The 21,281-nt window shown below is 39.9% G+C and overlaps 1 protein-coding gene across 1 annotated transcript in view; it reads right to left on the bottom strand.

The window, feature by feature from the left end:
* The window catches only part of BMAL2 (basic helix-loop-helix ARNT like 2), a 104,018-nt gene that overhangs the window by 23,887 nt on the left and 58,850 nt on the right, over positions 1 to 21,281 (bottom strand). Inside the window, exons 4-8 of the mRNA XM_061125176.1 lie at positions 16,470 to 16,549; positions 14,644 to 14,736; positions 11,766 to 11,883; positions 10,867 to 11,010; positions 192 to 432 (exon numbers count right to left, since the gene is read on the bottom strand). Coding sequence (XP_060981159.1) covers positions 192 to 432; positions 10,867 to 11,010; positions 11,766 to 11,883; positions 14,644 to 14,736; positions 16,470 to 16,549 — 676 coding nt within the window. The remainder of the gene's footprint in view (positions 1 to 191; positions 433 to 10,866; positions 11,011 to 11,765; positions 11,884 to 14,643; positions 14,737 to 16,469; positions 16,550 to 21,281) is intronic.

Genomic DNA, 21,281 nt, shown 5'->3' with positions numbered 1-21,281 from the left:
CCCACTGGCTAAGAAATATTTTAAGTTTACAATTTGGTTACAGATGTATCCATATCCTTATTTCATTTAAGCCTTATTTCCTATTCTAAAGCTTAAAAAAAAAAAAAAATCCAGCCATGCTACTAAGCCACATCTTTAGTAGCCTTAAATACCCCATTGAACTCTAATCAGTATGGCAAATAAATATTTACCTTTGATCAACATAGACAAATTTTCCATTAACTGCAAAACGGGTAATAAATTCAGTTGGTTTCACTTTAATCTCGCCGCTGTTCTGTGGGACAATATGTGGACGTAGTCTTCCAAAGGCAACAAGGCAGGTGAAATTACTCCTGTCTTTCTTATTGTCCCTTTCTTCTTCCATTCCAGCAATATTTGGAGGCCAGCTTCTCAAGTAACCAGTGCAGTGGATAGTACAGAATTTTCTGTGATCTAATTCAAAGGTTTAAAAAAAAGAGCATTTGTCAACTATATCGCAATAAAACTAAAAAAATATAAAAATTTTAAAAGCATTTCAATCATTATGAGTAGATTCATTATACTGACATTTATATTAGTTATGATTCTGCTATGAAATAGCCTTTATGCTAAATATGAAAAGGAAATAGGTTGGCATTAAAAAGAAAGCATCGATCATGTTTACTTAACAACTTAATTCCTAATGGGTTATTTTTCTCAAGAACTAAACTATATGTCCTACATCAAAAGGATTGTTTTAATTTCAGTTTAAACAGATCCATAGCTATTTCATTATTTCCAAGTTAAATTTTTAAATTACAGTAATTTATATGTTAAAAACTGTTAAATTTCATACCCCCTTGCTCTTTGCTACAGAAGTATTATTTTCAGCTTATTTAAATTTTGGTATATTATAATTTATATTCATAAATTTAAAGGACACATGAATATATTCTTAAATTTCTTATGTTAGCATTTATAATGGCTAATAGATACATATTATAATATATTACAGAAACATTTCAGGGAACATTCAGAGATATTTATCATAAAATGTATAAAAATAAAACTTGACTAAACTTTCAAAAAAAAATCTAAAGCAATTAAGTCATAAGAAAACACTCATCAGACAGATTCAACCAGGTAAATTAAAAATTGGAAATAATCCATATGTGCAAATATCAGGAAATGCTTAAGAAAACAATAACAGTATAAAAGATAGGCAGTATACAGATTATGGCAATCTACAAAAAATCAACTTAAAGGTAAAAAAGAGGGGAGGAAAAAAACAGTTGTTTGTGATAAGATTTAGGAAAGACCAGAATAGTCATTGTTGTAAGTTGGCACTTTTTGCTCAGTTTTTACAAATCTGAGTAAAATAAATTTTACTGTTATTACAAATCTTCAAAAACATTTTTTTGATGGAAGATGATACGGGTTGTCTTATTAAGATAGCAACTAATAATAATAGCAAAGCTGTAAAGAACACTTTACACGCCATGCTCTAAATTCTCGGTATAATTCATTTAATCTTAATTAAAAGACGCTTGCTCCTTGGAAGAAAAGCTATGACAACCTAGACAGCATATTAAAAAGCAGAGACTTCACTTTGCAGACAAAGGTCCATTTAGCCAAAGCTATGGTTTTTTAGTAGTCATGAATGGATATGAGAGTTGGACCATAAAGAAGGCTGAGCACCAAAGAATTGATGCTTTCAAACTGTGGTGCTGAAGACTCTAGGGAGTCGCTTAGACAGCAAGGAGATCAAACCAGTCAGTCTTAAAGGAAATCAACCTTGAATATTCACTGGAAGGACTGATGCTGAAGCTGAAGTTCCAATACTTTGGCCACCGGATGCGAAGAGCCAACTCATTGGAAAAGACGCTGATGCTGGGAAAGTTAACGGCAGGAAGAGAAGGAGGTGACAGGGGATGAGATGGTTGCCTGGCATCACTGACTCAATGGACATGAGTCTGATCAAACTCTGGGAGATAGCGAAGGACAGGGAAGCCTGGAGTGCCTCAGTCCATAGGCTCGCAAAGAGTCAGGCTTGACTGAGTGACTAAACAACAAAAACAATATTTCTATGAGAGGTTCTAATACTATCCCCACCATCTTAGGAAACTGAGAGTTACTTCCAAGGTTACAGCAGGGAAGGCTGGAGCTTGGGGTTTCCATCCAGACAGGCTGCCTCCAAAACTCCCTCTCTGAACCACTGTTCTGGTGCTATTTGATGGAAGTGAGGGCTGTCACAGCAGGTATTCAAACAGAAGCCTGAGTGATGGAGAGGGAGGGCTATAAAAAGGTGCTCCAACAGGGAACAGCCAGTGCAAGCAGAGTCAAGAGTGAGCAGTCAGAAGTGGCTGGGGCACTCTCTGTCATGGGGACGTGTCTGGAGAATAAAGCAGGGAACGGACAGTTTAGCTCTTGTAAGCCCTGCAAAGCGTTAGTTAGCTGCTCAGTCATGTCTGACTCTTTGTGATTCCATGGTCTGAAGCCCTCCAGGTTCCTCTGTCCATGGAATTCTCTAGGCATGAACACTAGAGTGGGGAGACACCTATTCCCTTTTCCAGGGGATCTTCCTGACCCAGGGATGGAACCCAGATCTCCTGCATTGCAGGCAAAGTATTTCCCGTCTGAGCCAAAGGATCTTGTATTCAACACTTAACAGACATCAACAGTCTCCACGACCCACAGATGCCTTAAATTACAAGTTGTTATCTCTTTCAACCCCAAACCAAGTCTTGATCACTTCTTCCCTATCCTGCTTTATGGCACCACAATCAACCCAGGTGGTTAAATAAAAAATCTGGGCTCCTCCCTTTACCTCACCCAATATCCAAGATACCTTAAAGGAATTAAAGATTAGCATAAATACAAGGTTTTCATTTATACTAACAAAACTAGATCACAGTCAAAAACAAAAAGGCTGGGGCTTCCCCGGCAGTTCACTGATTAAGACTCTACCTTCCAATGCTGGGAGCACAGGTTTGATCCCTGGTCAGGAAACTAAGATCCCACATGCCACGCAGTGCAGCCAAAAATTTGAAAAATAAAATAAAAAGTAAAAAGGCTTATGCCTGTCACAACATGGGCGGACCCTGAGTGTATTATGCTGAGTCAGATGGAGAAAGACAAACACCATCTAATTTCACTCATATTTGGAATATGGAAACAAAAAACAAAATAAATGTACAAACCAAATCAACCAAAAACAAACACATAGATAAAGAGAACAGAGCAGTAGTTACCAGAGGGGAAGGGGAGGAGGGGAGGACAAAGTGAAGGCAAATCAATTGTGTGGTGAAGGATGAAACTAAATCTGAGTGGTGAGCACACTGTAATGTATACAGAACTAGAAATACAATGTTGTACACATGAAACTTATACAATGTTATAAACCAAAGTTACCTCAATACAAAAAAAAAATAAAATAAACTTCAAAAAAAGCTTATAGGGACTTCATGGTGGTCCAGTGGATAAGACTCAGTGCTCCCAATCCTGGAGGCCTGGGTTCAATTCCCAGTCAGGGAACTAGATCCCACGTGCTGCAAGCAACTAACACCTGGTACAACTAAATAAATAAATAAACATGAAAAAGGAAAAGGCTTATACACTGAGTTAGACATTTCTGATTTCTTGCAAATTTACAAAAGATACTAACTAAAAATATTCTGTGTGCATGTGCTAAGTTGTGTCTGACTCTTTGTGACCCCATGAACTTGGGCCTGCCAGGCTTGTCTGTCCATGGGATTTTCCAGGCAAGAATAATGGATTGGGTTGCCATTTCCTATTCCAGGCTCAACTGATAATACAGATTGGAAAGTTTTATATTAATCTATGGAATCTCATCCTATAGAACATAGCCTTTGACTTCAGTTCTCTAACAATAGGGTTACCAACAATTTCTAAGTTACCCTGTTCCTCAGTTCCCACCTTGAACATTCATTCAGTTGGCAGATTTCTAGTTGGGATTGTGTAATTCCACCTACTGATGGAATTTGATCCATTTGATCAATTATCTAAAGTTTAAAAAAATCTCATTAAAAAACACTTTTATCCCCAAAATCCTTTAGACTTTTACCTAAATATTGGGATCATGGGCCTCAAACATTACCAAACTAATTATTTACATGAGCTCCACAAGGTAGATTCATATGCAATCCACTCCATGATTTTAAAAAGGAAAAACAAAAAAAAATCCAAGCACTGATACAGCCACAGGACAGCTTTTCAAAATCCTTTCAAAAGGATTCCATGGCTGATTCATGTCAATGTATGACAAAACCCACTACAATATTGTAAAGTAATTAGCCTCCAACTAATAAAAATAAATGGAAAAAAAAAAAAAAAAAGAAAGTAGGAAATAGCTAAAAAAAAAAAGGATTCAAAAGCCTTTATGAACGCTTTCTTCCAGAAGTTCGGACTGGGTCTCTCAACTTGATATCTTGCTGGCTTAGTTTGAATTCTCACAGAAGCTGATCCTGAGACAAGGATTCAAGTACAAGAAGTAGGTTTGGGAGGTGCTCCTAGGGAGCTCAGTCAAGGAAGTAAGACAGGGAAGACAAAGAAACTAATAGTAGATCCATTTTCCAACAGGTCGCCACTTTGAGAAAACTGAAGCTTAATCTATTGGGGCATTCTGGGAGAAAAATGGGGAACAAAAACCTCGGAGTTATGTGGCCTGAAGTGCCTCAAGGAACAGGAGAGCAAGGATATTGAGAGTTAACTTAGGCAGGTTGATAAGGAGTCCAAGCCTAAGGCCCTTTCAAGGAGGAGGTAAACATTCTTTCTTTTTTAGATTCTTTTGCCTTAGACAAGATACTGTTCATAGGCAGCAGTATCTCTTGTTCAAGGACATGCTTTTTTTTTTTTTTTGGGTTTTGGATGTATGCTATGGGAGAAGGTCTGGGTAAAAACTTCCGTAGTCTTGAGCTCTGGGTTTACCTGTTCCTTCTGGCTAATCTCGTGCTGATAGTCATTCCAGGATGTACGTTATGGGAGGTATGTTCCAGGATGTATGTTATATTAACGGTCTGGGCAAAATTCTCACAGCCTTGAGGTATTTTTTTTTATCTATTCCCAACAGCTACTTGAGAAGTATATAAGGCCCCACTTAAATTAGTGAGGCGGGTACTCTCCTGCCCCTTTCTGATGTCCATCAGATGTCAGAAGGTTTTTTTTTTTTTGTCGCTTTCACTTTAAATCCACACAAAGCTCTGAGTGACTGAGACTGTCTTTGGTCCTGAAGTTAAATCTCTTTCAGAGACCACTAATCAGGTGGCACCGTTGACTGTTCATCACTAAGATATCAGTATTTATATATCAGCTGCCCTCAGTCAGTGGGTGGGGGGTGCTCCAGGCAGCGCTGCCCCGCCAGGAGTGGAGGCCCGCCTCCTGCTGATACAGGCAGAACTGTCTCTAAGGGCCAGAGAAAGAGGTCAAGTAGAGGGTCACGAGTGTTGGACAGTGGAAGCCAAGTGGCATGAGAGGATGTTGGGTTCTGATAACTGCCACACTTGCAGAAGAAGCCAATGGATTACTGATATTCTTGCCAAGATAAATTTAAGGAATATCTGAGCTATTTGGTAACAATCATTCATCCCTAGCAGCCTTTGATTTCACAAGTGGAGGTACATGAGCAATCTTATCCTTGTCTTAAAAGCTTTTTGAAAGTTTGAATGCATGGCATTCATGTTACAATTAGGGTCGAAATAAGGTTTTTAATGCCAATCATATTTTTTAAAAAGACTTTTTATTATGGAAAATCTCAAATATCCACAAAATCAGAGAGAACAGTCACTCGCATGACTCATGGCCAATCTTGCCTTTCCATAAACCTTAAATTCATTTTCAATTAGCCTAAAAAGGGCTGCTTTCCAGTCTCTCTTCTTTTAAATTTAAATATAATGAAGGCAAAAACTCATCAAAAATATGATGAGACAAAAAATAAGTGATTGCCAGAGGTAGTTTGGGGAAGAGACGAATAGACAGAGCAGAGAGAATTTTTAGGGCAGTGAAAATATTCTGTATGGTATTACAACGATGACCAAGATTGAACCCTAAGGTAAAGTAATGGGCTTCAGATGACTATGATGTGTTAACATATTATATATATATGGAATATATATATATGCCATATATACAACAGCATTCTGGGTGGAAGATTCAGTTGATAATGGAGGAAGCTATACATGTGTGGGGACAAGGGATACACGGGAAACCTCTGTACCTCCCTCTCGATTGTGTTGTAAATCTCAACCTGCTCTAAAAAAAAAAATAGTTTTAAACAATAATTTAAAAATTTAACTGTAACTGACGTGTCATGGTAAAAGGGAAGAAAAACACCTTTGCTAACTATAGGCTTTTCTCATTAATAGGGAGTGGTCTTAAAACACAGTGAATTCCACTGGCTAATCATTATTGGAAAAAACAATTTAGTAGCAACTCTACACAAAAATGAAGGCAAAAGGAGAAGAGGGAGGCAGAGAATGAGATGGTTAGATAGTATCACCAACTCATTGGGTGTGAGTTTGAGAAAACTCTAGGATAGTGAAGGACAGGGAAACCTGGAGTGCTGCAGTCCACAGGGTCACAAAGAGTCAGACATGACTTCAAGACTGGACAACAACAACTATGTAAAATCTAATCATTTCACTTGGCAGACACGCCCTTTGGTTATAGTAGAATACAAAAGTGTCCCACAAGTGGGACACCATCCGTGCGGCCAGTCAGGGCTACATTCTGAGTTACCTCCTCCTAACCCAGACAACTGTCTGTACGCCTGCCTACATACAGTCTCCCCAACTTTCAACTCTTCCACCGGTGAGGCAGGGCCTCGCCATCAGAATAAGACATATGCTTTGTCACCTTAGTCGCTCAGTCATGTCTAACTCATTGTGACCCCATGGACTGTAGTCTGCCAGGCTCCTCAGTCCACGGAATTTTTCAGGCAAGATACTAGAGTAGGTTGCCACTCCCTTCTCCAGTGGATTTTCCCAACCCAGGTATCGAACCTGTGTCTCCAGCAATGCAGGCAGATTCTTTATCATCTGAGCCACCAGGGAAGCCCTGAAGAAGGGCCTATCTGATGGCTAACATGCCCTCACTGTTCCTGAGACCAAACAGGGCTCACGCTTTTGGCGCAGAGCTCTGGAGTGTTAAGTGAAATACTTGGTCAGGCACTTGAGCAGATTAAAAAGTCCTTTTTGGAAAGGTGTTTGACTCTGACTGCAGGCCTCTGTGTGGCCTAGCCTGGCAGGGGAATGAACGTCCGTGTGTGGGCAGGGATAGATTCCTAGAGCAGGAGCCAAGCCCCTGGCTGTGTGTCTGCTGCAGAAATCATCTAGAATGGACCTCTTTCATTAACAACCTTTGGCATCTAGGAAGCTACTCCAGTTGGTAGCACAGCACAGTGGAAAGAACACAGATTTTAAGGCCGGATTCCTGATTCTGCCACTTTCTGTGTGACTTTCAACAAGTTACAGAATCTTTTCAGGCTTTGGGTTTTCTTACTTGCAAGACTGGGATGGTTTGCACAGGACTGTTATGCAAATGAAAGTAGGTTACTTATGCAAAGTGCTGGGCATACAGATTTTAAATAATTACTGATTCTCTTCTTGCTCTTTGACTTTCCTTCTCTTCTTTCTGAGCCACAAATAACAGCTTACATTTATTGAGTGCTGTCTAGGAGCCGAGCACTGCCTTAGCCACATGTAATCCTCACCTCACCCCCATGTGGTGCTGTTATTCCAGCCATTACATCCATCTGCTTGGGCTGCCATATAAAATATCAGAGACTGAGTGGCTGAAATAATAGAAATTAATTTTCTCACAGTTCTGGGAGCTAGCAGTCCTGGATCAAAGTGTTGGAAAGTTTGGTTTCCCCCAAGGCCTCCCTTTGGCTTGTAGATGGCCTACTGTTTCCCCACATGGCCCTAACCTCTTTGTGTGTGTACCCCAGTGTCTCCTCCTCTTCTTATGATGACACCAGCCACATCGGATTAGGCCCCCACTCTTATGACCCTAATGGTAGAAAGCGAAGAGGAACTAAAGAGCCTCTTGATGAAAGTGAAAGGAGAGTGGACAAGCTGGCCCAAAACTCAACATTCAAAAAACAAAGATCATGGCATCCAGTCCCATCACTTCATGGCAAATAGAGAGGGGAAAAGTGGAAACAGTGGCAGATTTTATTTTCTTGGGCTTCAAAATCACTGTGGACAGTGACTGCAGTCATGAAATTAAAATATGCTTGTTCCTTGGAAGGAAAGCTATAACAGACCTAGACAGCATATTAAAAAGCAGAGACCTCACTTTGCAGACAAAGGTCCATATAGTCAAAGCTATGGTTTTTCCAGTAGTCACGTGTAGATGTGAGAGTTGGACCATGAAGAAGGCTGAGTGCCTGAGTTAATGCTTTTGAACTGTGGTGTTGGAGAAGACTCTTGAGAGTCCCTTGGACTGCAAGGAGATCAAACCAGTCAATCCTAAAGGAAATCAACTCTGAATATAAATTGGAAGGATTGATGCTGAAGCTGAAACTCTAATCCTTTGGCCACCTGATGGGAAGAGCTGGTTCATTGGAAAAGACCCTGATGCTGGGAAAGAATGAGGGTAGCAGGAGAAGATGACTGGATAGTATCACTGACTCAATGGACATGAGTTTGAGCAAACTCCAGGAGATAGCAAAGGACAGGGAAGCCTGGGGTATTGCAGTCCAGGGAATCAGAAAAATCTGAGTGACTGAATAGCTTATGATTGCTGCTGCTGCTGCTGCTAAGGCACTTCAGTCATGTTCAACTCTGTGCAACCCCATAGATGGCAGCCCATCAGCCTCCTCTACCCTGGGATTCTCCAGGCAAGAATACTGGAGTAGGTTGCCATTTCCTTCTCCAGGGGCTCTTCTGAATCCAGGGTTCCAACCCTCATCTCCTGCATTGGCAGGTGGATTTTTTACTCCTGAGGTACTAGGGAAGCCCTATTGTCAAAGACTAATTGTATATGTTCAGTCATGGGCTGTCCTAGAATTTGATAAAAACTGAAATGAAAATTCAAGGTGAAAGATAGGACAAGCCTAGACAAGGTAGAGTCCTACCACCGATTTGTGACTTGGAGTTCCATTTTTCAAGATAAATTGTAATATGCCAATTTAATAAACATACATTTATTTTCAGCAAAGCCCAGATTCCTTTGGTTCCCACTGCAGAGCCTTTTCAGAAATACTTATGAGAATTACCATAGAAAAAATGATCCAAGGTGTTTGCTGTCTTGGTCAGCTGGGCCCCCCATAATAAATACTACAGGCTGAGTGGCTTAAACAACAGAAATTTATCTCTTCACAGTTCTGAGCCTGGAGTTCTGAGATCAGGACAGCAGCATAGTTGACTTCTGGCTTGCAGACAGCTATCATCTCACTGTGTGCTCACAGACTACAAAACTTCTGGGCTTCCCTCTTAGAAGGGTGCTAAATATAGCATGAGGGCCCCACCCGCATGACTTCATCTAAATCTAATTATATCTCAAAGGTCCTATCCAAATACTACCACATTGGGCTTCAACATATGAATTTTAGGGACACAATTCAGTCCATGTGTGCACGTGTGCTAGGTTACTTCAGTCATGTGTGACTCTTTGCTACTTTATGTAATGTATCCTGTCATGCTCTGCTATCCATGGGATTCTCCAGGCAAGAATATTGGAGTAGGTTACCATTTCCTACTCCAGAGGCTCTTCCTGATCCAGAGATTGAACCCACATCTCCTGCATTACTGGCGAATTCTTTACTACTGAGCCACCTGGGAAGCCCTGAGAATCTCATACTTCGAGTTTAAAGCAATGGCTCTCAAAAAGAATAGACGGGTTGAAAATCAACCTTGTGGGGTTGCAAGGTTTAGAAGCAAAGAGTAAGATGCTAGGCCAGGGGGTGAGATCCAGTTTTACAGAAGTTAAATGGTTATAACTGGGCACTAGCCATGCACCATGACAAAGAGATGACTGAAATATTAGTAATGAATAAGTACATGTGGAAAATCTGCTTTTCCCAGAAGGAGAGAGAAACTAATTTGGCAATCCTTAAAAGACTTAAAAGCCTTGATAGTGTTAGCCTCTACTCAAGTTACAACTTGCATCAAACATCAAAGAGATTTCAGCTGTGTTGAGGTGGTTGCATTGGCCGCCATGTTTTCTCTCATATGGATTGCTGTGTAGATTAGGTGATTCATTTATAACTGGATCTATTCAACATGGAATTGGTTCATCGGAGCCATAATTATTGGATAAATAAATGCTTTTGACCTCAGTATTTGCCTTGACCAATTCAGTTCAGTCACTCAGTTGTGTCCGACTCTTTGCGACCCCATGGACTGCAGCATGCCAGGCCTCCCTGTCCATCACCAACTCCCGGAGTTTACCCAAACTCATGTCCATTGAGTCGGTGATGCCATCCAACCATCTCATCCTCTGTCGTTCCCTTCTCCTCCCGCCTTCAGTCTTTTCCAGCATCAGGGTCTTTTCTAGTGAGTCAGTTCTTTGCATCACGTGGCCAAAGTACTGGAGTTTCAGCTTCAACATCAGTCCTTCTAATGAACATTCAGGACTGATTTCCTTAAGGATGGACTGGTTTGATCTCCTTGCAGTCCAAGGGACTCTCAAGAGTCTTTTCCAACACCACAGTTCAAAAGCATCGATTCTTTGGCACTCAGCTTTCTTTATAGTCCAACTCTCACATTCATACACGACGACTAGAAAAACCATAGCCTTGACTAGACAGACCTTTGTTGACATCCATACATGACTACTGGGAAAACCATAGCCTACCTGGATTATATAGCTTATTTTTTAATAGAAAATATTAGGACATTAATTTTACATCCATGCCTCGAATTACTTGATATTTCAAAAAGATGATACCTTTCTTCTTTGAGTTGGGTAAGTATTCATGCTCTTCTTTGACAGAGATTTTGCAACTCTTGATTCGACAGAAAAAAGATCGTCTTGAGCCAGAATAAACACGATTCTTACTTGTGTGGAAATTACTGTGAACTTGCAAAGCAGCTTTCATAATGCAAGGAGGCAAGAGAATAGGAAAAAAAATAATGTTTTCAAATAATTTTTAAATGTATTTCATCATGTATTCTGGTCATCTATGGTTATTGACATCATCGTACAGCAAACCCCAAAGTGAAACAAACCAAAAAATGTGTTATAATCACTTGCAATTTATCTTTATATTTTTCCCCAGGGGGGCAGATAGTAAAGATAACATAAACAAAATACAAATTACACGAAAAAACTTAACTAAAATAGTATCAGTGGCATAAAACATAATTATTTTATATGATAAACAATTATTAGGCAATAAGTAGTTTCAGAGAAAAGAAGTATTTCTGGAAAAGGTAGAGAATATGTATACTTCCCAAGAACAATTATACAAGGTCTTTCACATTGAGAAGACCTGACACATTTGAGAAAGAGAATAGTTATCCCTCAGCAAATAACTAAATAATAAAAAAACTCCAGAAATTTTTTTATCCCAAATGACACTTTCCAATAAAGATTTTATTAGCATATGAAAGCTAGAGACTATGAAGTAATCACATTTTCCCAAAAGCATCTTCATATATTTGCTTTGATACATGAATTCTCTATATAGCGATATTTTTAAAACTGAGGTTGATGATTATAAAGTTGTTAAATAATTCTCCCCTTGATAAAACTATAATTAGCTAACTTTTCAAAAAATGATATTGCTGTACTTTTAAGTAAGAATTATATTCTAATAAAATGATAAGGCTGAAATGAGTACTTACCTTTGGCATCTATTAGCTTCTCTCTGGGTGAAATATCAGAGGAAGAAAGTTGTTCCTTTACTTTGGAAACATCTTTTGGATGTAAGAAGTCAAATAAGCTTTGTCCAATCAAACTAGCCTATTTATAAGGTAGAAGTTCATTTAAAGTCAGTATCATGTTGTTTCTATGTTTCCTCAAACAAATTATACTGTTTCTTTGGTTAAAGTGGCTTTTTCTTAAGCTTGGATACATCAGCTACACTGGGTGAAGTTACCTTAGTGTTAAAAGCAGAGTAAAACTTGTAGGCAAAAAAAAAAGTACATATACACAGACCCATAATTGGATACACACAAATCACATACACACACCTAATAACTAATATTTTATTTAAACTTAATCATTGGTAAAAGTGGTAAAGAAAAAAAAAGTGGGCTTCCTGGGTAGCTCAGTTGGTAAATAATCCACCTGCAATGCAGGAGACCCCAGTTCGATTCCTGGGTCAGGAAGATCTGTTGGAGAAGGGATAGGCTACCCACTCCAGTATTCTTGGACTTCCCTTGCGGCTCAGCTGGTAAAGAATCCACCTGCAATGAGGAAGACCTGGATTTGATCCCTGGGTTGAGAAGAACCCCTGGAAAAGGGAAAGGCTACCCACTCCAGTATTCTGGCCTGGAGAATTCCATGGACTGTATAGGCCATGGGGTCGCAATGAGTCAGACACAACTGAGCAAATTTCACTTTTCACTTTCACTTTCATTGGTAAAAGTAAAAATATTATATTACAGAATAATATAAAAGACACAGAATATCTATGATCTCATGATGTGACTCAGAAATTTACCATACTGCCTTAAAAAATTACCATACTATTTGGTAAACCAAACCCAACTTGGTACACCTTCTACTTGGCATTTCACTTCTCCCCACATGCAGAGCATTCCTTGGCCCATGACTTTGTTTGCATGGTCTCATCACCTGGAAATCACTACCTGTTCTCTATAAATTCAGCTCCCTGGTCAAGCTAGCCAATTGCCTTTTACTCCCTAACTTCTAAGATTCCCTCTCCAAACCTGAAATGTCTTCCTCCTCCTCTCTGCTCTAAACTAGCAGACATTCTACTTCACATGTGAAGCCCACAGTGATCACTCTCTTCTGAACTCATTACTCAAGTAGACCTTCCTATGGAAGGCAGAACAAATGGACCAGCTGGTCCAAGTGGCCTGGAGTGCTTGGCAGTTAGATCAGTATAGTTCAGTCACTCAGTCATGTCCAACTCTTTGCGACCCCAGAGACTGCAGCACACCAGGCTTCCCTGTCCATCATCAACTCCCGGAGCTTGCTCAAACTCATGTCCATTGAGTTGGTGATGCCATCCAACCATCTCATCCTCTGTTGTCCCCTTCTCCTCCTGCCTTCAGTCTTTCCCAGCATCAGGTCTTTTCCAGTGAGTCAGTTCTTCACATCAGGTGGCCAAAGTATTGGAGTGTCAGCTTCAGCATCAGTCCTTTCAGTGAATATTCAGGACTGATTTCATTTAAGATGGACTGGTTGGTTCTCCTTGCAATCAAGAGTCTTCTCCAACACCACAGCTCAAAAACATCAATTATTCGGCGCTCAAGCTTTCTTTATAGTCCAACTCTCACATCCATACATGACTACTGGAAAAACAATAGACTGATGTATAAATCAGATTGCTAGTTTTTTTCTTTTTTTTTTTTAAGGCAGTTAGATAGCTCTACTTAAAAAAAAAAAGCTAGCAATCTGATTTATATAGTTCAGTCTATCGTGTGATTGGCTAATATATAAGTCTATGCCCAGAACTCTGCTTCAGAGCAAATTAGTTTTTTTTTTTAATTGAAGTATAGTTGATTTACAATGTTGTACCAATCTCTGCTATACAGATAGATCAGATTTCTGAAGCTGAAAAGCTGAGGACAAGACCCTGTACCATGGGGATCCCGAAGTCCTCCTGAGCAGTCAGTGAATCTCTTGGTCTCTGAAATGCAAAGTCAGTGTCCAGTGGGACTGGACTCCATATCACTAATTTGGAACTTAAGAGCTATCTTCAACTGTGAAGTATCTTGGTGTGTACCTATGTGAGTGATGTTCTCTATTTCTAATTAGAAAATATAATAATCAAATCAGCTGCATGATTCCTTTGGTCTTCACTCCTTTCATATGTAGGCTCATACTATCTATTTCTTTTATTCAACTCATTATCTATGAATGCCTTCCATCTCTCCATATTTTCAAGTTTTGGGGAGAATATAGGCTGAGATTGATGAGAGCTATTTATGATCAAAGCTGTTATCTTTATATATATTACATATTATATTATTATACTGTATTTCTGTTTTAAAGGAGACCCCAAGTACTAGTTTATTCTCTCTGTTGGTTTCAGTCCTATAGTTTTTGAGTAACTAGTTTAAATTAAATGGTGTTCAAAAATGAGGAGACAAATCAATCACAGTGCTGGTTAAATAAAGGATGTATTTCAGAATTTGTTGCCAGAGCCTAGAGCCGAAGCTGTTTTGCAATGCATATAGCTTAATAAATATTAATGCTCTCTCTTGGAGGAAACAGGCAAGGGGGACTAATATCTTTCCAACACTCAAATATGATATCTTATTTAATGTGTTTATATCCTGAAAAACAGGTATAATCATGATTTCCATTTTTTACAGAGGAGGAAGCTGAGGTTCAAGAAAATGAAAGAACTTGCTAAAGGAAGGAAATACTCTTGTCAGTAACAAAAATTCATACTCCTTCTACATATCTTGCCATCTCTCTTGAAACTCTAACTCAGCAGAACCCAATCCCACAACCCAGGGGGAAGAAAGAGTTCAGAAAAAGGGCTTCAAAATAAACACAGTAAGAAATATTCTCAGTTTTGGATACCTGATCATAATTAAGTATTTTGGAGACCGATTTAGAAACGAAGAGAATTTTTCCTCTTTCACATCCAACCACAAATAGGAAGCCTTCTGCAGTCTAGGATTTAAAAATATAATACAAGGTGAATATTTTAAAAGATTTTGAGGGAAATGTGGTTCACTGATTTATGTAGGTATAGACAGATTTATTTTGCTCTTCTTGATGTATTAACCTACCCACAGTTTAAATTCTAACGAGCATTGTAAACAATTCAAAAACAAGTTAATTTGATTGTTAATGAGTAGAGTTTCTTTTGAAGGTGATGATAATGGTCTAAAATTGCACTGTGGGAGTTTCCTGGTGGACCAGCGGCTAAGAGTCCATGCTTCCAATGCAGAGGGCCCAGGTTCGATCCCTAGTCTGGGAACGAGATCCCACATGCCACAATTAAGACTTTTCAAGCCTCAACTAAAGATCACATGTACCACAGCTAAGACCCGGTGAAGCCAAATAAATAAATATTTAAAATTTTTCCTTAAAAATGATAAGAGTTGCATTGTGATTATGATTGCATAACTCTGTGAATATACTAAAAACCATATGGTATGTGAATTATCTCAAAGAAAGTAGTTAAACAAAAAATAAAATAAAAGATCTTCTGTCTCTCTCATACATACACATTCAGATTTTGAGAAAATTATTGTAGCAATAAAACTAAAGAGTAGTCATAATAGCTAGTAAAGTTAATTTTAAGAAATTTTCTCATTATATAAAAAGATTGATAACATCAAATTGAACTCCAGTCAAAACTAATGTTTTTGATCTGGAAAGTTCAGGCATGTATTATTAAATTGAAATATTTCATAATATAAAAATTACCTGTGTCAAATTCTATACTCATATAGAAACTCTGTAAACATATCAAAACACATCCATAACAGTTGCCTGTGGATGTGTTGAGATGGAAGGACTGTGCAGACTGGGATAAAGGACGCATCAGGAATACTATATTTGAATTCAGCTGTTCAGATAAAAAAGGGGCTCTTAAAAAAATTAAAGGACAAATGTATATAAAATCTTTCTATTTAGTCATACTAAGGCATAAAGCCTGGTAGTAACAGCATAAGATCAAGAAACATATTGCCTCCAGGGGGCAGGATAAGCCAATGACATGGTCATATTTTCCACATCAAATAAACCTCTAGACCAGTGAATCTGATGCATCTGAAATGATGAGGACAGAAATGGCAAAGCATTGACTAACAACCATTCAGTAAGCAGTGGCTGGCTCTGCAGAGGACAGGATCCTGAAGGAATTGAGTACAAGATAGATGGCTTTGAAGAGGGGGCTAATAGTGGGGTACAGAGCTTACAGTGTGGGAGGTGAGCTTGTCAGGAAGCATAGGAGCTTAGCGTTAAAGACTAGCTATACTCTCTGCTTTGGAATATGCCCATCCTCTGCCTCTACATTCATTAGCTCAAACTAATAAGACACGGGCTTCCCTGGTGCCTTGGATGGTAGAAAATCAGCCTGCAATGCGGGAGATCTGGGTTCGATCCCTGCATTGGGAAGATCCCCTGGAGGAGGGAATGGCAACCCACTCCAGCATTCTTGCCTGGAGAATTCCTTGGACAGAGGAACCTAGCGGGCTATGATCCAGGAGGTTGCAAAGAGTCGGACACAACTGACACAGCTACTTGTATAACTTAAATTTTTATCTTGAAGGAAATTTGGCATAATATAGATTCCTGTACGTTTACAACAGTAAGTGAACTGAAGAGAATCTTCCTCCCATTCAGACAAAAATGCAAGGACAATACAACTTAGACAAGCATTTCTCTTTACTTACCTTAAGAATTAAGTGTCTGAGCTCATTATCGTGAATGAATGAAGGTCTGTAATTATTTCCTGCGTAAGAACTTGTCATACCTAAAAATAAAGAAGTCATGTAGTTAACTGAAAATCAAGTAGAGATGGAAATATAGTAAATGCTCAGTGAATATTAGCAATTCTGGGGCTGCTGTTGGTGATGACAAGGATGATGGTATTTTCTCTTCTAGCATACTCTAAGATCTCCTCTATAATCATTCTCTTTCTTTCTTGTTACTAGATTGCAATTTCCTGCTTTCATATTTGAACTTATTAGTTCTTATTAGAACTTATTAGTACTTAGAGCTACTTATTCCTTTATACACAAATGTACAGACAGTAAAAGCTGTATATTGAAAAGAGATAAAAATGCAATATATTATCTATATTATAATAACATGCAACAATATTCAAGACTCTGGTTATTTTATAATCTCTTAGCTTCCTAAAACTGATCATATGGTGATCCAGTGGTTAAGGGAATCTGCCTTGCAATGCAGGCAATGTGGGTTCAATTCCTGGTTGGGGAACTAAGATCCCATACGCCTTGGAGCAGCTAAGCCCACTTATGCGCCGCAACTACTGAAGCCTGAACGCTCTGGAGTCCGTGTGCACAACTAGAGTGTCCAAGCACAATACGGAAAGAGTGTACATGATGTAACAAGGATCCCGCATGCTACAACTAAGACCAGAGGTAGCCAAATAAATAATAAAAAATACTCCTTTCAAAAAACAAAAAACCACCTGATCATATGAATTATCCTGAATAGGGAGATTATTGAATCCTAAGCAAATTTTATGGTTTCATAGAATTTTCTACATGACCCTTTAAAGACTATATGGAGACTTCTGACAGTATATAAAATGTATAAAATATAAATGAAATCATCAATTTTAAGCCCTTTCACAGAGTTCATTGTATTGATAGGAAAGTCTCTAAAGCAACCAGAAGAGTTCGGAAAAGGGTAAGGAATGATCAGATCAGTTCAATTAAGTTCAGTTGCTCAATATTGTCTGACTCTTTGCGACCCTAGAGACTGCAGCACACCAGGCCTCCCTGTCCATCACCAACTCCCAGAGCTTGTTCAAACTCATGTCCATCGAGTCGCTGATGCCATCCAACCATCTCATCCTCTGTCATCCCCTTCTCCTCCCACCTTCAGTCTTTCCCAGCATCAGGGTCTTTTCCAATGAGTCAGTTATTCCCATCAGGTGGCCAAAGTATTGGAGTTTCAGCTTCAACATCAGTCCTTCCAATGAATATTCAGGACTGATTTCCTTTAGGATGGACTGGTTGGATCTCCTTGCAGTCCAAGGGACTCTCAAGAGTCTTCTCCAACACCACAGTTCAAAAACATCAATTCTATGGCACTCAACTTTCTTTATAATCCAACTCCCACATCCATATATGACTACTGGAGAAAACATAGCTTTGACTAGACAGACCTTTGTTGCTTTTTAAAATGCTGTCTAGGTTTGTCATAGAGCAAGGAGCAAGCGTCTTTTAATTTCATGGCTGCAGTCACCATCTGCAGTGATTTTGGAGCCCCAAAAAATAAAGCCTCACAGTTTCTATTGTTTCCCCATCTATTTGCCATGAAGTGATGGGACTGGATGCCATGATCTTTGTTTATTGAATGTTGAGTTTTAAGCCAGTTTTTTCACTCTCCTCTTTGACTTTCATCAAGAGGCTCTTCAGTTCCTCTTCATTTCCTGTCATAAGGGTGGTGTCATCTGTGTATTTGAGGTTATTGATATTTCTCCCTGGAATCTAATTCCAGCTTGTGCTACATCCAGCACGATAATCAGGTCAAAGCTAGGTAAAAGTTTGACTTGACAGAAGTAAGGGAAGAACTAAAAGTAATACATTTGTCTTGAGGACATCCACCAAGTCTTACAGGGAAAGCCCTCCCTGGCCACAAGGGGGTGCAGAGGACTGTTCACCCAGCCCAGGTGTGCTGTTCCCAGGTAACTCTAAGCAAGGGTGATTCAAAAGTAAATCGAATTTCCCTTCCTTACACTTCCCACTTTCCCTAAACAGCAACCCCTCCTTCTAGGGACTGCAAATAAAGATGTTTTTGCAAAAAAAAAAAACCCACAAAAAAACAAAAAAAAGATGGGGGTAACAGTCTAATACAGGTTAACCATTAACTGGCCTTTGGATAAATTTACAGCCAAAGCTCACCAATTACCTGGGGCTTCCCTGGTAGCTCAGATGGTAAAGAAAGTGCCTGTAATGCAGGAGAAGCAGATTCGAGCCCTGGGTTGGCAAGATCCCCTTGGAGAAGGAAATGGCAACCCACTCCAATATTCTTGCCTGGGAATCCCATGAACTGAGGAGCCTGGCGGGCTACAGTCCATGAAGTTGCAAAGAGTTGGACACGACTTAGCGACTAAATCACCACCACCAATTACCTAAGTGGTGGGGAAGGAACAAAACCAGAAAATAAAACATCCTCATAGAATGATTTGGTAAAGTCTTCTCAGACTGGCAGCACCCTTACAAGGCCTGACATAAGCAAAAGAAAGCTCTTTTGGAATCTACCTTCTAGGTAGCTCTCAAAGGATCTCCCCACATGACTTCTTGTTATTATAATTATTGTTATCAGTCCCCAGGAGACTTGTAGGAGGAAGTTGAGAAAAGGCTAAAGATGCAGACCTGAGTGCCCAGCTGGCACAGGAATAAATCAGTGTGAGCGAGGCAGTGACACTTGCAGGCTGGTCTGAAGCGAGGTTTGCAGAATTGTGCTGAGGTAACCCGGCTGGTGTCAGTCAGCCAGAGTGGGTGAGCCCTGGCTAAACAGATGAGTGAGGACGTGAGGATATGCCAGCGAGGAAAAGAGGGCAGTCAGTGTAGAGCTGAAGTTAGGGTGAAGTGGGCTAACAATGCATGGTGTGCGATTCTGTCTAGTGGCAAAAACAAATGCGGAACATGATCACTTACTTTTATTAAGTTCTTCATTGTCATTTATTGTCATTTTATTTTATTGTGTTCTTCATCATCATTGAAAATGACAATATGACAATAATAATGACAATGATCATTATAACGATAAGGATAATAAGGACCAATATGACAGTAACAACTCTTCTTCCTCATCCTCGGACCACCACCTCCACCATTAAGAAATACTGTGCTCAAGGACCTCCCTGAGGACCTGCCTCAGGGAAAGGAAAGGCTACCCACTCCAGTATTCTTGCCTGGAGAATTCCATGGACAGAGGAGCCTGGTAGGCTACAGTCCATGGGGTTGCAAAGAGTCCAACACGACTGACAGACTAACATACACACACATGGAAATGTAAAACTGTTGGGGCATACCAGCCTATGAGCGTTTTCCCCTTAATTAATTGTGCTATATTTCACAATGGATAGGGAAGGGGAATACTTGCCTTTTCCCCAGATAATTTGAGATGCACTGCTGTAGAATGTAGAGAAAAAAATAATTTCACATCCTCTGTCTTCAGAGTAATTATCTGTGGACCATCTACATGCAACCCTCTCATGGCATCTGGGCATTTGGGGATCAAATTGGGGTGCCCTCTGGCCAGAGCACTGGAATGCAGCCCCAGCTGCTCTATGTCATCTCACCCTTGGGTAGCACTAAGGATCTGGTCAGGATGTCTGATGAGGATATGACCAATTCGCTTCAGTTTACAAGGATCCATGGTGAAATCTATGCTCTTTTCCAAAGTACCCCTGTCCTTTTCCTTTCCCGTCTGGATTTAGACAGTGTCTCCTCCTCACTGAGCTTGCCCTGCAGCTCATCCCATGCATACTTCCACGTAGCATTTATCACACTGGGTGCTAATGATCTCTCCCTGGGTCTATCTTCCTTATAAACCATGTAAACCTGCCCCTAGCACAGAGCTCCTGCCTCACCCATTTTCCTAACCCCAGCACAGAACAAGAACCCAGCTGATGCTCAGTGCATACTTATTGAATTAGGTTGCTGATTCATAGCTTTTCCCTCAGGTCCTCCTCCCTCAGAACGCTGTGAATGTGAAAACTGTTGGGTAATTTTAGGGCTGCCATCAAATGACCTCAGTTGAACCTGCTAATGTTCATTGCTAACAGATTTAAGAGATTTATTGCACACAACTTACGCAAGGCCTAGTTGTGAATAAAAGAGAATCTTCTTTCACAATGGACTGTTAGGAACAAAAGACCACCAGTCGTGCTCCCAGAAGGAAGCCTGACAGGCAGTCCCCCAACCCCAGGACTGCTGTGCACAGGGATCGAGAGCTGTCCTCGCTTTTCCCCACAGCCTGCTCTCCAGACCTACTCGAGCTCGGCTGGAGCTCACAAGCCATCTACCATCTGCAGAGATCTAAGGAAGGCGCTTTAAAGCACAGCTTGCACAAACTACTATTAAACAGCCCTGTAATAGCTGTCTCTAGTTTTACTTCCTAATGTGTAGATGCCCCTTCCTCCTCCTATCTGAGTTGATCTGTCAGGATTTTTTGGTTCATTATAAAGTAAGGTCCTCTTGGTCTGGGCTCCAGTTTGCATGTGGAATCCAGGTAATACCACTCTCCTCTAAGCCACTTTAACTCAACTTGGCAAAATCTGTGTTCTGGCCACAGAACTTCCTTCTCCCTGAAACAGACTGTTCTTTTCCTGGCAAGTAGTTCAGGACAGAGATCTAAATAAGACTGTTGGCCTTCCTTTGCTTATTCTTTTTAATACTTTTGGAGCAAGATTTCACAAAAATCTTTTAGATCTTTACAAATCTGAACCTTCAGAGTCTCCTCTGCAGTCTGCAGAAAACTCACCGGCCAGGTCTTCAGAC

This window comes from Dama dama, chromosome 22 (genome assembly GCF_033118175.1).
Source record: "Dama dama isolate Ldn47 chromosome 22, ASM3311817v1, whole genome shotgun sequence".
Taxonomy (NCBI): Eukaryota; Metazoa; Chordata; class Mammalia; order Artiodactyla; family Cervidae; genus Dama; species Dama dama.
Note: the sequence above shows the minus strand (reverse complement) of the source record. Positions and strands in the feature narration are given on the sequence as shown.